Below are 16602 nucleotides of genomic sequence, written 5' to 3' on the forward strand. Positions count from 1 at the left end.
TCATTCCATTGTTTATTGTTAGCTACTCATGTGTAGACTTGGTTGATATCAGTAGCACAAACATTTGTTTCAGATAAATGGCGTTTCAGTTGGATAGATTTTAATTAAGTAACCTTTATTGTACAAGTGGTTGCTTTTGAAATTATGAGAAAAACTACTTTAATTCGCTACTTCTGTTATCCAGAATTGGAAATTGTTTGATATCATCTACTATGACCTTGAATACGATTTTCTCTGTGAGTTTCCAAAATATTTGAGCATAAAAATAAGAACTAAGATATGTTTCCAATGTAATATGTTAAGCTTTTCTTCTACTGCCAATGTCTGTGTATGGGTGTTTGTGTATATGTGTGTGTGTGTGTGTGTGTGTGTGTGTACTAGAGGCCCATGTCTGGTGACTTTTTCTGTTGCTTTTCATTGAGCTTCCTGGATTCACCGTCTTCAGCCCCTGTGCTGGGGTTGCGGGTGCGGACCATGCTGGACTTTTATGTAGGTTATGGGTGTCTGAATTCAGATCTTCACATGAGCTCTGTCGTATCCCCAAACCCCTTCTTCTGTTTCTTATACTAACAATTAAGAACATCTTTAGGAATCTACACAATCATACCTGATATTCTTTTCTCAAGATCCTTAAATACATTTACAGAGACCATTTACTCAGTTAAAGTAGCATATGCAGGATTTTTTTGAGTTAATATCTAATCTTTGGAGCAATATTTCAGTCTACTGCATTTGGTCCATCCACTCTTCATTATTAACCAAGCAGGGAGATACTAGGTGATATACAAGTGTACATTTTTTTCTCCGGGTCATTAACAAAGAAATAGTTTGTGTTGGGGAATTATACACTTAGAAACACCATGATGGAAATTCTGCTTAAGTAGTTGATTTTGGCATCAGCTAGGATCCAGTAATCACTTCATGACACTGATCTACACAAATGTTAACTATCCAATCCAAAGCAAGCTTATTATATAGCTGATTGTTTATGAGAATTTATTTTGGTTTTCATATGGCCCTACCTTTGCAGTTTTATTTACTTATTACTCATATGGGTTAAAAACACCTCTTGGTGGATTTATTTTGGTGTACTTAATCTCTAAGTATACCACCACGAGGAGAAAAAAATGACTAATTAGACTATGATAAACTTTGCAGCAATCAAAGACAAAAGGTTCTAGAATAATTTTAGTAAGTTTCATTTGGACACCCAATTTTTAATAAATAGAAAGAATACGTTTTCATCCTTCCTTAGATAAAAAAATAACAGCTAAACTACTAATAACCTTACTTCTGATCAAGGAAGAATCTTCAATTTCCTTTCCTTTTATTTTATTTTATATTTGCTTGCCGAGTAAGACTATTCTAACCAGGAAAGAGAGAAGCTACTCTCTTCAGTGAATTTTTAAATAATCTCCTACTATGTAACAGAGATTGTGTCTAACATCCTGTCTAATACATCTGTCTAATCAGCTAAAGTATGCACTTTGCCCTGATGTTTATGATTTTCTAGGAGATTTTCAAGTTGATGAAAATAGCAAAAATCTCTGCATAGCAATTTAAAATGACCAAAGTCACACAAAAGGACAGTTCAGTGAGGAAATGGTAGGGTAAGGAAAAACAAGAATACTGAAAAATCGCATAAATGTCCTCTAGCTCTTTCCATGTTCTGAGGGCTAATGTACTGTAACAATTCATCAGTCATCCTAATAGTCCTTTAGCTTCTGTCAGAAAGCCTACTAAATGCTAACATCTTAAACATGCTTAATATTCAAAAATGTATTTTCATTAATCATGCAAATTATCTGGGCATCCAAATTTTGAAATAAATTCCTTCAAAATTGAAAGAGCTAATGTTTTGTATGTGAGAGATCATTGGTAGTGAGGGATACTGTATAAAATAGAACTTGAATTAAGACATTTTAGGTAAGAAAAGTGCTAGTATAATCCTAGTCTGTATCTGATACCAATTTTATACAAACTCTATCTAAAAATGCTATTAATGCCAGATATTTCTGATTCACTATGAATCAGCTAAAGTATGCACTTGCATCATTCTGTTTTAGTGCCTGGTTGATGGGCGAATATTAATGTTGGTTCTATTGGTCTAACAGAAATGTCCCCATATTTCATATAAAGGAACTGTGGGTGTGGTTTCTTCTAGATTGATTGAACAGCATGTGATGATATCTTATCATGTCCTGCCAATTTCCCCAGTTTCGGTAACTCTTAGCCTCTTGCTAAAGGAATTATACATGTGGGCCCCTGAAACAGAGAAGGTGTTGAAAACATACGGGACATATGTTCTGGTGGTATGAGTGGATAAGCATTATATTTCTCTCCTTTTTGTTCCTGAAGTTTCTTGACTGTCAATAGAGATGGAGGTTGGGAGTGAAATAGAAGGAAATGACCTGAGACCACTTAGATGTAGCTATAGTGGAGGCACAGAGCATTGCTCATTGGATTCATGGATGACCCAAGTAACTGGCAGTCATGAGGGATAAAGGATGAATGTGCCACTCTAACTCCCTACAGAAGACAGATGGCACACTCAAGTCAGGATCATTTAAGGGGTCTCATTTATAAGGAAACTAATCGCAGAGGCATGAACAAAGTTGAGAGTAAAAGAACAGAAAAAAATAAAAGAAAAAACAAGCTAACAAACAAAAAAAATCTAAAACAAAACAAAAAACACAGTCATCTAGCAGAAAGTGAGATAAAACCCAAAGAGGTGAGGGAAAGGGGAAACTATTAGAATCTAAAAAGAACCCCATGTAAAGTTACCTGGCAAAAACTGATAAGTGACATTTTTTTAAGGAAGGCAGCTAGGTTCTTTTAGGGGTAGAACAGACATTATTTGGTCTCAATTCCCCTCTGTCTCATCAAAGTCCTGATGGAGTTAGCCATTTACTGAGTCCAAGAGGTACCTCAAGTGCACAGTCCCAGGATGGAGGCCACAAAGATGAGCTCTGAGTGGATAATGGAGTTTCTTCACATGGACTTTACATGTTAGGAAACCTGCCAATGTTTACTATGCTGGAACATGTTTCATTAACTTTTCTGGGCATTCATATTGAGATTTTGAGTCCAGACTATAGTGAAATGGACAGAGACAGAAGTATCTGCTTTGGCATGAATGTCACTTCCTTGCTTATGGCACTGGAGCTCCCAGCTACTGTTTGAATGTTTTTCTTTTGTTTAAACCACAGTCTATATTCCCCAGTCTGTATTTTTATCTTAACAAAGTTTCAAGCAGTATTGTTGCTTCCTCAGTGCAAGTAATAAACTTCCTTCATCTCTATTTAATCAGACATATTTAAAAAAAAACATGGACAAACATGATTCAGACAGATCACTACTTTTTTCTACCAATTATTTTGTGGGACACAATAGTGTGATTAAAATGTCTGTCGTGTGCATTCCTAATGCAAACCTTAAGATTCCACTTTGGTACGTGAGTTGTCTGCTAATTGTAGTCTCTAGTAAAGTGCTTAAATCCTACTCCCTGAATCTTGGATTCGAAGGTACAATGCAAATTCAAAGGGGAATGTGTTTGTTTGTGTAGAGAGAAGCAGATTTTTACCCGGAGCATTTTCAGTGAGTGCTCAGGAAGAAATGAGTGAAGGTTTGAAGAATAAGCAGTTGCAGAAAATCGAGTCGCTGCTGTGTCTAAGTCCATGTAGCCTCTGGGCACAGGCGCTTACGGATCTTCTTTTGTGGAGTTCTCTGTATTTTTATGAATATGCATGTTGGCAAAAGCCCTTCCATCTGCTTCCTTTTAGCTGATTCTATCACATTTTGAGTTGTGCATCAGTGTTGAGCTTCAGAGAAAGATGATCATTTACATTACATATGGACATAAAACAGAGGACGAGTTGATGAATTGCAAACAAGTATAATTTATATGGACAAAGTATGCCAGAAGTGCTTTTCACCCCGTTTTCCTCTGCAAGTGGCATGACTCCTGCCCACTTTGTTGGCCTGGTGCCCGAGAACTGAAAGAGAAAATGATCCTCTTAGCCTGTGCATCACAATTCCACTCTTGCCCTATGAGGAAACGCTATTCTGCCCCTGGGCTCTCTTGAGATCCTAGAAGGTCAAAAGATATCACTGACAATACTAAAGCCATTTTTTTAATTTTTTTCTCCTATGCTTTTAAATTTGTAAAATATAGCACAAAGCAAAACTAAGTGTTGGAAATGTGAGGGGCTTTCATGTAGACAAGGAGTAATGGAAAACACATACATCCCTTGCAACCTGTTAGTACTTTTATTTCCCATGACAATCCTCTGCCAAAATGTGTATACATTTTGTATATATGTAAATATTGACATCTAGGGTGTTTTTGAAGGGCTTCCCTGTTGCCTGTAGGGCAATCAGCCTATGATTTATAAGAAACGAAGGCCCATGGCAGTAACAATCCCGATTTTATTTTTTCCATTCATTAATCAATAATTTATATATTTAACAATTCATTATTAAACATCATTACTCATTTCAGGTGTGGAGAGTGGGGAGTTAAGGCTAAGTTCAGTAGAGTTTCTTTCTGAACTGTTCAGGTGCTAACAAACGATGTGCCCTGTAAAATCTCACTGCGCTGAGCTCTCTACAACCAACTGTTGTTTTGGTCAGTGTTTCTGGTCAGCACAGTTTTTCTGCAGACCCCAGGCCACTTATGTCTGAGGACTTTCAAGATCTCATGATCACAGAATGGGTGCTGCTTCCATCTTATAGCTAGGGCTCGGTGGGGGAAAATGAAATTGTGGCTATAGAAATCATAGTGGCTTTTATACAAGCACTACACGTACTGTGTTGAGTGCGTCATATAGATCTACCAGGGTTCATATCCCTTTTAGATGAAAAAGCATCCCTCTTTGGTGATAAATGCCAGAGTGGAGTCCCACAGTTCTCAAGCCACATGATTCAACTCCAGAACCGCTAGTCTGCAGGTCTACATGCATAGCGAGTTCTCCGCGGGGTGCGGTGGTAAGTGGAGGTAGAACAAAACCAGGTGGTTTCTATTTTCTTCCCCTGCTCACACACACATTTTCAGAGTTAGAAATTGCTATTAGTTTTTAACTTCAGCTTAGAGTCTGTTCACCTATCTCTGAACCTTCTCATAAATTTAGCAAGGTTTGTCACTTTATCAAGAGGATATGAGGCCTTAATGCTAATTAATTATGAAGTCTTTTGGTGGCTGTGTGGAATAGTACTTGTGTGTAAGATGAGGGGCTATCTAAACATTTCTACACATATTTTTCTCAGAACTTATGCTTACAGTGGAAATTTCTCAACATTAAATGTCATCAATTTTGCCACACTCAGGAAGTTGCAAACCATGTGGCTATAACCTCAGTAAAATGAAACTTGACCAAAGCCTAATAATCAGCTACTGGCTGTTTTCTTTAATTTTTTCCTCTACCCCCCAGCAATATGATTTAAAAAAAACAAAAGAAGCTACTAGTAACATATTTTCAATTGAACATAATATTCAGGCTTATAAATATCAATTATAGAGTTAATTGAAAACCAGAAATGAAATGGTCTGAATTTTGTATTTATCAAAAGCAAAACAACAGCACACATACACACACACACTTACAAAACTGAACTGGATTTGATGGTGTAAGCCTATATCCAAGCTACTACTCAGGAGGCTGAGGCAGGAGGATCAAAAGGTTAAAACCACCCTGGACAATCTAGTGTACCTTATATAATATATTTATTTATTTATAATAAGCGAGTAAGTAGGTAAATAAATAATAAATAAAAGAAAGAAGTGGGTGATTCAGTTCTTGCCTTAAGTGTACATGGCATAGGATTCAATCCCATGTATTGAATACTGCTTTTGTATGGAAAAATTTGGTGGGGCTAACATTTCTCTAACCTTGTCAACTGCCATAGCTAAATTTTCAAATATATATATATATATATAAAACCTCAAAGACCAGGTCACCCCTGCATACTAGAAAGACTTTACAGTCATGGAAAACTACCTGTAAGCAATTAGCTCCAACAGGTGGATTGTGAGTTTCCTTTTGCACATTGCTTGGTCCAAAAGACCTTTATTGACCAAGTCTAAATAATTATATGTGACTGGGCATCTTGCCAGGTTTAAACCATCAGAGTCAATAAGAGTATCCTTTAAATCTTAGCTTCATGGCTTTCTGACTATATCCTCATCTGCTCTTAAAGGGCTCAGACTGAAACTTGCTTCTAAAAAAGAAAAAGAAACTAGAAGAAGGTACAGTCCCTTAGCTCACTGACTTTCAGTGAGCTCTTGCCTTTCTGATTCTTTCCATTCAGTGATCTATATATGATTAAATTATGAAAACCTGATTTCCCTCTGTTGGTTGGGCATCTTTTGCATTGAACAGACTGATGCTATAAGTTCAGGGACTTAGGAATTAAGGACATGCAACATCATCTTAAATAGGGACATATTTCTGTAGTAACGTCCTCATTAGGAGATGTCTCCATGTTCAGCCTTTGGTCCTGGCTACTTAGGCTTCTTGTTTTTCTATTTTTCTCTCTTCCTTCCTTTTGTAGACTTTCTTTGTTGTTGATTCCCGAAGGCCTCTTTTCAAAAGGATGCCCCTAAATCCTCAACTGGTATAAAAGTTCCATTTTCAGGGGATAGAAATTGTGGAAGAGTTTCACTCTGTAGGAATTTGTTATTTTTTTATTATCAGTTGGTTCCACAGTTCCTTTCCAACCTAGAATCTTCTTTCATTGCTATGAAAGTGTCACACTCTCTTGAGCAAACTGAGAGAATAGCGTTAGTACAATGTAAAAGAACAGCTGAGATCAGTATCCGTGTCCTGTGCATTAACGTGGTCTAGACTAATCTTCTAAGTGTGGTTACCAAAGTCAGGAAAAAGCCTAGTTTGCTGAGGAGGAAATTGAGGTAACCATGTGCGTCATACCTGATATGGCCCGGCACGTGAGATTAGATCTGTTAGAGAGATTTAAACACGGTGTTGTCTTCAGCATTCAGAGTAACATTGTATTTTGCCTGACTTTATTATCTTTCATTTCTTGGTTTTTAAATTGATCATTATTGTTTTAATTATGTGTTTGTGCATGTCTGGGTTTCAAACTGTTCATAGGGATGAAGTTACATGCAGAGACTAGAGAAGCTGGAGCCCTCTGGATTTTCAGTCTCAGGTGGCTATGCACTATTGGTACCGGTCCTGGGAATTAACCCCAGGTTCTCTGGAAGATCAGTCTGTGCTCTAAACACACAAACCTGTTTAGGCCTCTTATTTAAGTTTTTAGTGTGTGTGTGTATGTATGTGTGTGTGTGTGTGTGTGTGTGTGAGAGAGAGAGAGAGAGAGAGAGAGAGAGAGAGAGAGAGAGAGAGAAGAAGGAAGAAGAAGAAGAAGAAGGAAAAGGAGGAGGAGGAGGAGAAGGAGGAGGAGCGAGAGAGAGGAGCACATGTGTGTCAGGGTGTCCATGGAGTCCAGAATAGGGTATCTGGTCCCTTGGAGCTGGAGTTACAAATGTTTGTGAGCTACCCACTTGCTTGCTAGGATACAAGCTCCAGATCTCATGATTGAGGAGCAAGTGGTCTTAAACAACTGATCCATTTCCAACTCCACTTATCAGTTTAAAAACTGATAAGTAATTTGGTGACATTCCCCTGTAGGTTGGTAAGAGTGACTTAACTGGAAAGGTCTAATTGTACATTGGAAATAATCACCATACTCGATAAACTATAGCACGAATTGTCTCAGTGTTCTTCCTGGGCCAGATTTTACTAAACACTGAACGGTTAAAAACCGAAGCAAATAAATTCTATCATGAGATCCCAGTCTTGTGTAAAGGCAACTTTCAAGAAGAAATGGAGGATTTCTGTAACCAACTATGTATAAGGGGGCCTTGGAAAAAAGCCCAGAAAGGGATCAGGAAATGGTCACATAGCAAGCCACTCTTGTGTCATAGTTTGAGGACAAAATAGAGGGAAGATTCGGCTGAAAAAAAATAGCAGGCCAGGCACTGAAAAAAATATCTAACTTACGGAGAGTCATGGTGGGAATGGTGGATCTGAAAGACTGAGCAGACTACGCTCGGTCAAGTGTGGTCAGAGACAATCACGAGGAGAGCAAAGCCCTGGCAAAGGGCTCACATATGTCTACATGTTATGCTAAAGTTAATAAGAGGCCATCAAATGTTTCAAAGAAAGAGAATGATTTTACTTGAGTCATGAAGATTTTTCTAGAGACTACGTGGGAGTGGATTTGAACATGGAATATCTATTGGAACGCCATTATAATATTCCACACAAGAGTCTGAAATGTGATAGCGGCCCTGGTTGTGGATGGGATGTTGGGAATATTAGAAGCATTTCTAGAGGTAGAATCCATATTTGCGCATTTGTCTGAAGAAAATCAAAGCAGATGAAAGAACAAAATAACTTTACATTTTAGTGGCTAGCTCTCGGTTTCAGAAAAAGAAATGGTGGGGTAGAAAGAAAATAGGAGAGAGAATGTTCTAGTGAAGATAAAGTCTTTGTGCATGTCAAACTGAAATCTGGAAGTACCATGATTCTGCATTTAGGAGATGATATTGGAATCACTATACTTTCTTAACTGAAGATTGACTATTCAACATGTTCTAATAGAAATGTTCTCTAAAATAGAATATTAAAATAATTTAAATAATTTTAGTCTAGAAAATATAATATGTACATGGTATATTTATTATTATTATTATTAGGGATGAAAAAAATTAAAAATATTTACATATAAAAATAAAACATATCTACAATTATTTTTACTAAATAAAAACAGAAAGTATATGGTTAACTCCATCTACATATCAGATAACAGAGTAAGAAATAAACAGGATATTGTCACTCAAAATCCACCCTTGTTCAGAACAAAGTATCTAATTTCAGGCTACATTTTCCAACAATTAAAAAAATGAGTGTATGTTCGGCTGTAGAAGTCAGTCCAACTAAAATCTCATCTATAAAATAGCCCAATGAGATATATATATATACACACACACACGGTTTTCATCACTGTATTTTTACACTTATGAAATAAAGGCAAGAACAGCATATATCACGCACTACCATGGTATTTTGCATTATGTCTTTTTTTCTAATATAGGCAGATGAACTTTAACACATAGTATTTAATAAATATACACATTAATACACACATTACACACACTCACTGGGAATTTAGAGATATACATTTACATGTGCAGTCATTCACATTAAAACACTTTGCACTTGGGGATGCATTTGGAACACTTCTATTTGATCTTGTAGCAGATGCAGTGTTCAAATGGAACTCCATATACATGGAGATGTGATTCAGTCACTGGCTTCTGTGATGACCATCTTCTGTACCATGTCAGGCAGATTTTCTGCCTCTGGGTCCTCTTTGCCATTATCTGAGTTTCCTGAGGAGACATAACAGCCAGAGTCCCTTGGGCAGTCATCTAACTGTGACTTGCTTTCAGGTCTTAAGGACAGAGGTGCAGATTCATTTTCTTGCTCTTCAGTGGCTATAAATGGGAAAAGCATAGTGGTTAGGAAGAGCCGAGACAACTTTTATAGGACTGTCAGATGCAAGCATGATCCTATTCTAACTATTCCAATCTCGACTTGAATAAAATACTCATTTAATTGTTTTAAACCAGATATGTGCACTCAGATGTTCAAACTCATGGAAATCCACAGTGCTCATCATTTTCCACTTTTACCTTCATGTTATTCATGTGAACTGCCTACATGAGCAAGGACCAATATGGACTCTCATTTTACATTAATAATAAGTTGCCAAAGAAAACAGATTGTCTCCACAGTATGACAGATGCTTGGTCCAAGTATTCCTTAAAGGATCATTAGGAAAGTCACGTGGAGTTTGAAGTATAATCCAAGTGATGAACAGTTCTGGAATTATGAACGTGTGGATATGTAACTAAGAGATCACTCACTGTGACAAACTGTACAGCAGGTCTTCAAACACTTGGAATTTAGCGAATACTCTTTGAAATATCCGAAGTTCTCCTATATCTGCATTCCCCACAGAATCAGACATAAGGGAACTAGGCAACTTTTTGAGTACCAAACTCCAAATTGCCAGAACTGCTTCGTGAGATTCGGTTTGTCTAATAACAATAGTTTAATTTGAGATTTGCTCACTAAAGCGGATTTATATACAAAAAGATATTATCTTTTAGAATGAAGATCTCAGGACTTGAACAAAAGGTTTCTCTAAAGAACCTAAGCAACCTTGTGTCCTGTGACTCCTGTCTGGGATCCTTTGCCACCAGACTACTCCTGGTCTCTGTGAAGGTTCTTTGTCTGCTTTGATACCAGAGCTAGGGATTCCTCTGCGTCATGAGCTAAGGGCTTCAGACTGAAAATGAATCTCGAGCTGTCGACTCCTAGCTGTCTCCCAACAGCGGCACACCCTCTGTCTCCAGCTAGTAGCAGGGACTCTTCACTTTGCTCTTCCCTGCTCCACACTGGGATGGGCCAGCACAGACATTGACAGTTGAGGCGAGAACTGTGCCTCATATTCTTAATCCTGTTGCCCTGCACTTATCCACTTCCAATTAGAGGAAAATATAGCAGAGCTTCAAGATCCAAAATTGTTTTCAGCTGACTCACATAACACCAATTAGGTTATCTGCCTTTATCTTGCACGTCATCTTCTTTTTTTCACGAGCATTTGCCTATGTTCCATCTTGTGGAAGTTGGTTTATGTTCTGCCCTCTAACCTCACTAACAATCAGCCCTCACTAATGTCTGATAGACATGAGAAATGAACTCTAATGCTTCCAGGTACGCCTGTATGTGGCGAACAACTTCCCTTTTTTGTATCAGAATGCTAGTAGCTATTCCTCACACTTAGATAAATTGAGAAAATGCTTGACATATTTTCTGATTCTGTAGTTATGCAATAAGTACTTGTTCAAAAATGCTGAAAGAATGTTAAAAACCACTTCCTAATCTACTCATCTTCAGCATGAAACACACCATTTCCTTTAACCCTTTCCTGGAGGATTTTTATTCCAAACCACAAAGCCACGTTTATTGCATTTCTCCTGAATAAATGATTCCTGATGGATAATATTAACATATAATATATAAATAATATTCTCCTGATTAATTGTTGCTACAACTTTTAAGTATTCTAAAATCTGGCATTTGAATACTGGTGTTGTTAATAGTTTGATCATAAAACTCAGCTACCTTGAAACATTTGCTGTTTATTAGCAAAGACCCTTAAGTTGTAGGAGATTTACTTAGTCAATAGACTTGATGAAGATCTGTCATTGTGTTACCAAGCCCTCCTTTTACGAATAAGGGGCTGAGTTTTGGCATCATTTTCTAAGGAGTTGTTCCTCTTGCTTCTGCCTTTTCATCTTATTGCTACCGAAAAGAAACAAACCAGTTCTGTCCCGTTATCCTGGCACTGTTGAAAAAGGCAAGCCAGACTGGTTCTTTTGTATTTACGTCGCCACATTTGAAGATTTTGAATGTGACCCCCTCAGTCACGCTGGCGAACCAAAGGCCTTGTTTCTCAGATTCAGTGTGGGCCTATTACCTCAATGTCAAATGAAAAGCGCTGAGCCGCTTCCTTTCAGGATGACTTTCTAAGCCAATCTTGGGATCATCAGACTCATTTGTTCCTAACCCTCTGTCCTATTCAGGTTGAGTAGACGTGTGGAGCGATTTTGAAGACAGAAAGTTTAGGCTCAGAAGTCTCTGATTTCCAAAATTGTCTCCTTTTTTCTTTCAAAAAAAAAAAAAACAACAACAACAACACTCAGCTTCTTCTTTTCAACCGCAGAAGCCTCTACACATTGCACCACAAATGGTCCCAAATCAGTCCAAGGAGTCTGACTTTTCCAGAGCATACGCATTGTTTTAGTAACAAAGGAGCATTTGTTTTGTTTCCCCCGAGAAATACTGTCTCAGGGTCTCTGGACTCTGGGAACGGCTTTGTTTTAAATACAGGTTCTTTGCTGTGAGAGCCCTTCCACCCGCACTCTTTAGGAAGAGACAGCCAGCAGTTTCTCAGGCGAGACTTAAGCAGCCCGGTAATTTACAGAACAGCAGTGATTTGCTAATGGTTTCCTCCTGAAGTGAAAACTTGACTGCTCTCCTCAGATGCTTCCCACCAGGCCTGCCGTAATTTCCGGCAGGTTGTCAGCTGGAGCCCCTCAGCTGTAACTATAAAAAGAAAAGGCAGGTCATTATACAGCGCTATGGCCGGGGCAGCTCCGAAGAACCCGGGCTTTGGATGTAGAGGGCCAGATCGAGTCTTGTTTCTTTTCCTGCTGACTCTAATATCAGGGATTGGTATAAATGTAGGCCTTAGGATACTGTTGTTGTTGTTTTATTTGGGTTTTCTTTTTACCTACAGTGAGAATAAACTCACGGTAATGCATTTACATTTTCTTTCTAAGTTATTTAAACCTCTCATGTGTCAGGGAAACAGAGCAAGGCTAATTGGCTTACCTAGAAAATGATACCATAATCTACATCAGCTCTGTCCTGTGTTCCAATCAGCTCAACTAACCAGGCAAATAACACATTGTAATAAAAAAAAAGATTACTGCCAAAACTATGGACTTCACGGAAGATTTCTGAGTGCATATTTACACAATAAAACATTTCCAGTGATACTTAAAAACACAAAATAATAACAAAATAAACATTTATTTTTCTTTATTATGTTATTCCAATTATAACAGCATATGTTCATATAATTAATTAAAATGGATGTATTCAAATATTAGACTGATTTACTATTTATTTCTTAGATATCTACAATATTTTATATTTTATTTTTAGACAATGGACAAGTTAAAATAATATTTTTATTTTAGATACCACAAAATGGTTTGTGAATTTCCCAAAACCTGTGCATTTCAAACATGAGCATAAGTGGGTATAAGTATTGGTTATTGCAATCGATTAATAACAGCCACAATAAAAAATTTAGTAATTAAATTTTATATGCTACATAATTAAATTAAAATTAACATATTAAGAAAAGACTATTTAGAAAATATTTTATTTCCTACCAAAATTTTAAGAGAATTATATAAGGTCCATGAATCAAAAATTATAGATTTAAGATTGTCATCAATATTGAAAAATGGCATGGTGATTAAACATCAGACAGCTAAAATAATTATTCATAAAATAATTATATTGGAGTTGTGACATTTAATTAATTAAGTGTAGGCAGTCTCAATTATATTAAAAGTGAAGAATACTTTAAAGGCATAAAACTACATCTTTTTCCTGGGAAGAACTTCTCAGTGTCTATTCTCACACATTACGAGTTACAGGTTCTATGGTCCAAACTTCCAAGTTTTGATTGATCTTCCAGGTTTTTTAACCACAAATTTCCAAGATTTCGACTTTACTGTCGCATTTGCTTTAGATGTAAAAATATCTGTTTCTGTGATCCCTAACATAAAAAACAATGTAAGCTGAGAGGCGCAGGGAAATGCCTGGCCAAAGGAAGTTTTGAAGGAAAGTGGGTTTACACTAACAAAACAATTTTTGCAACCAGTTAAGTTAAAGCTAAAGGTGACCCAAAGGGAATATGTGAACTCCTGAGAGTAATAAAGATCTCCCTGGCTTTATGAATCTCACGTTCTGTGGCTGTGCACCATCACCAACGAAGAAGAACAGACGTACACATTTTAGGATAGCTACAAACCTCTTCCGGATTGAGCTCCATTTGAGTCCCCAACACTGAAACCCATCCATTCTGCAGTTAACCATGCGTGTATTTTGTATGGTGGGGCCTTGTTCGTGGAGGGAATTTTAATAACAAGTACATCTTAAATATGCCCTTAAATTATGTGATGATAGCATTTATTTTTTGTTTTCTATAGTAACCTAAGTTTTAGAATGACAGAAAACTATGAGAAGTCCATTGAAGGAAGAGGAATTGGCCGTGGCTGTTTTTCTAGGGCCGAGAGCAGATGGAGCAGGAGTCACCCATGCATCCCTGCAGCACAACGTTCTCATCACCCTCTAATGACACGGGTACCAGGAGGAAATCTGATCACCCAACTGCAGCAACTGTCAGGCCCACAGTGCTGGGTACCGTTCCATGAGTAGAAGCACCGTCATTCAGTGCCAGGACCCCTGAGCACAGCTGTGGTTTCCATTGCTGTCCTGCCACTCTCAAGAACACCAGGTAAGGCTCTGGGCTTGAGAGATGTCTCCCCTTTTTAGAGTTCTTGTCATAGTGGAGTTGGTTGACAGTAACAAGTAAGAGACAAAACCCAACTATATTATTGAGCAACAGACTTTGGAAATTAATTTTATAATTCTAATAAATAAGATTCTACCTACTTGATGAAATTACGATTCTATGATCTCAAAATGTGGTACTTTACATATTGACTCTTAGCAATAAATATACTCGGACAGCAACAGGTGCAAGAATACACTCCTCTTCTTGTTGATGGGGAGAAGGGTCCCATGGGAATACACCAAAGGGCAGATAAGGCCACGGTAAAACTTTGCATGGTCTTTATTTTCCACGCCATTTCTTTACCCCATTGACTAGCCAATGCCAAGCCCATGGCCTGGCCATACTATTATTCTCTTGCCCTTCTTTAAATTAATTCATAAAAGTTCAATTATAATTGTTTGATTCTTATTTCCTGAGAAAATACTCTTTGACATATAAAATATATTAAATAAAAGCTGGCATCTTTATTCTCTCCAACTGATACATCTTATGCCAGTTTAATTCTCAGGTTTAGAAGAAAAAAGCAAACAGACAAAAGAAAACGAAACAGTAAGAGGATAGAGGTACAATGCCCTTGATTTATCAATATGGCAAAAGTTAACATCATCATCCCTTAAATTATGATTTTTATAAAAAATAAGATTACCCACATGTGGACAGCATTCTGTTTGTTTTTTTACCATTCACAATGTTTAGTGGTCAACTCTACAAATGTACCATCAACATGAAACGTGCCTCTTGGCATATTTTTGAGGAAGTTTCTAGTTTGAGTTGAATGAGGTGAGGCTATTCACTCTAAATATGGGGCGAGACTATTCCATATGCTGGGGTCCTGGGAATAAATGTGAGAAAGTGAGATGAGCACCAAGCAGAGATTGTCCTTCAGCTTCCTGACTTGGTGTGCAATGTGATGAGCTACATGCTCCTGCTACCGATTTCCCCACCGTAGTGGACTGTCCACTCAAACTGTGGGATGTAAACCTTTCCTTCCCTTGTTTCCTCATGTTAGTGATTTAGCCACTGCAACAATAAAAATATCCACTACATCATTTAATCTTTTGCACATATGTTCATATCTGTATAGAGACGACTATCGAGCTCTTAATATTTTCAAAATACCTTGCTTTTTATGGTATATTTTGATTCACTTAGCAAATTAGTTGGTAGAATTTTAAGCTGTAACTAGATTTTCTAGCATTTGAGATCACTTTTTTTTTAGTAAATTTAATGGAAAAATCCTAGAACTTGAATTATATATTTAAACTATTCCTATTTTAAACTTTCAATTTTATACCTGATTGCCTTCCAAAAATTATTTATACTCTCTGCACACACGTGTATGTTGCTAAGATGTCGATGAAATAAATCTTGCCCAGATACCAATCTACCCATCTCCCTATTGCAGAACTCACTCACGTATGGTGGGCCTGCAGGCAACATCACCTCTACCATCAGCAGTCTTTCTCACTGTTGCAGGCCTCTTTACTTAGAATCCCCACTTAACATCTATTGTCTCTGTAAGCATTTGTTAGTCTACTACTAGATGAAAGATAGGACTGAAAGCTGAGGAAAGCACATGGGGTTGAAGATTTCATCTTGTTTGACTGAGACAATCATTTCAAAGTCGTGCCTAGGCTAGGTCACAGTCACACTGTAGTATAAAAGCAAGAGTGTTAGATGCACACACACACATACACACACAGAGGCATTACATTAGTCTATGACTGGTGTGAAAAGTCTCTAAGTTCTTCTCACTAGAAATTACTCTTGGAAGAAAGGTTAAACATGTTTTGATTTTAGTTTACTTTTTATATTAGTATATAATATGCTATTTGCCATGAACGAAATCATAGATAGTAACAACAAAAATAAGTCTGGGGAAATTAAATCCCAAAGCCAAGCATCTACGAGTAAAAATATATTAATCTATGTATGCGAATGTGTAAACAGATACCAATAAAATATCTGTCCATCTCCTCTACTTGTTCAGGTGAGCAATTATTGTATCTTTTCTAAAACTGTTTATCTTTTTGTATCCAGACTCAAATCATATTCCAGGTGTGTTCGAAGCCCAGGTACACGTGTCAAGGGCTAGCCTCCAGGGTAGACTGGCACACTGCTGGACCAACTGCTGGACTGCTGTCTGCTCTCGCTGCAAATCTTCCCTGCTGGCGGCTCTTGTTCCAGCTACTGACAGGGCCCTCCCATTTGCCCTGCATCGAACTTGGGCAGGCAGGACGGCACAACTGGGGATGGGAGAGCAATGAGGAGCTGCTGTGACCACAGCCTGTGCCAATAACCTGGCACACAAGCTACCCTTCGCCCTTCCTCCTCACTTGGCACTGAAAGCAG

General features: G+C 37.7%; 1 protein-coding gene across 1 annotated transcript in view; it reads right to left on the reverse strand.

Moving 5' to 3' along the window:
* Positions 1-8682: 8682 nt before the first annotated feature.
* The window catches only part of Samsn1 (SAM domain, SH3 domain and nuclear localization signals 1), a 49394-nt gene continuing 41474 nt past the window's right edge, over positions 8683-16602 (reverse strand). The window contains exon 8 of the mRNA XM_075956605.1: positions 8683-9520. Within this exon, the coding sequence (XP_075812720.1) occupies positions 9327-9520 (194 nt within the window). The 3' untranslated portion in view covers positions 8683-9326. The remainder of the gene's footprint in view (positions 9521-16602) is intronic.

The sequence above is a fragment of the Microtus pennsylvanicus genome, chromosome 1, assembly GCF_037038515.1.
Source record: "Microtus pennsylvanicus isolate mMicPen1 chromosome 1, mMicPen1.hap1, whole genome shotgun sequence".
Taxonomy (NCBI): domain Eukaryota; kingdom Metazoa; phylum Chordata; class Mammalia; order Rodentia; family Cricetidae; genus Microtus; species Microtus pennsylvanicus.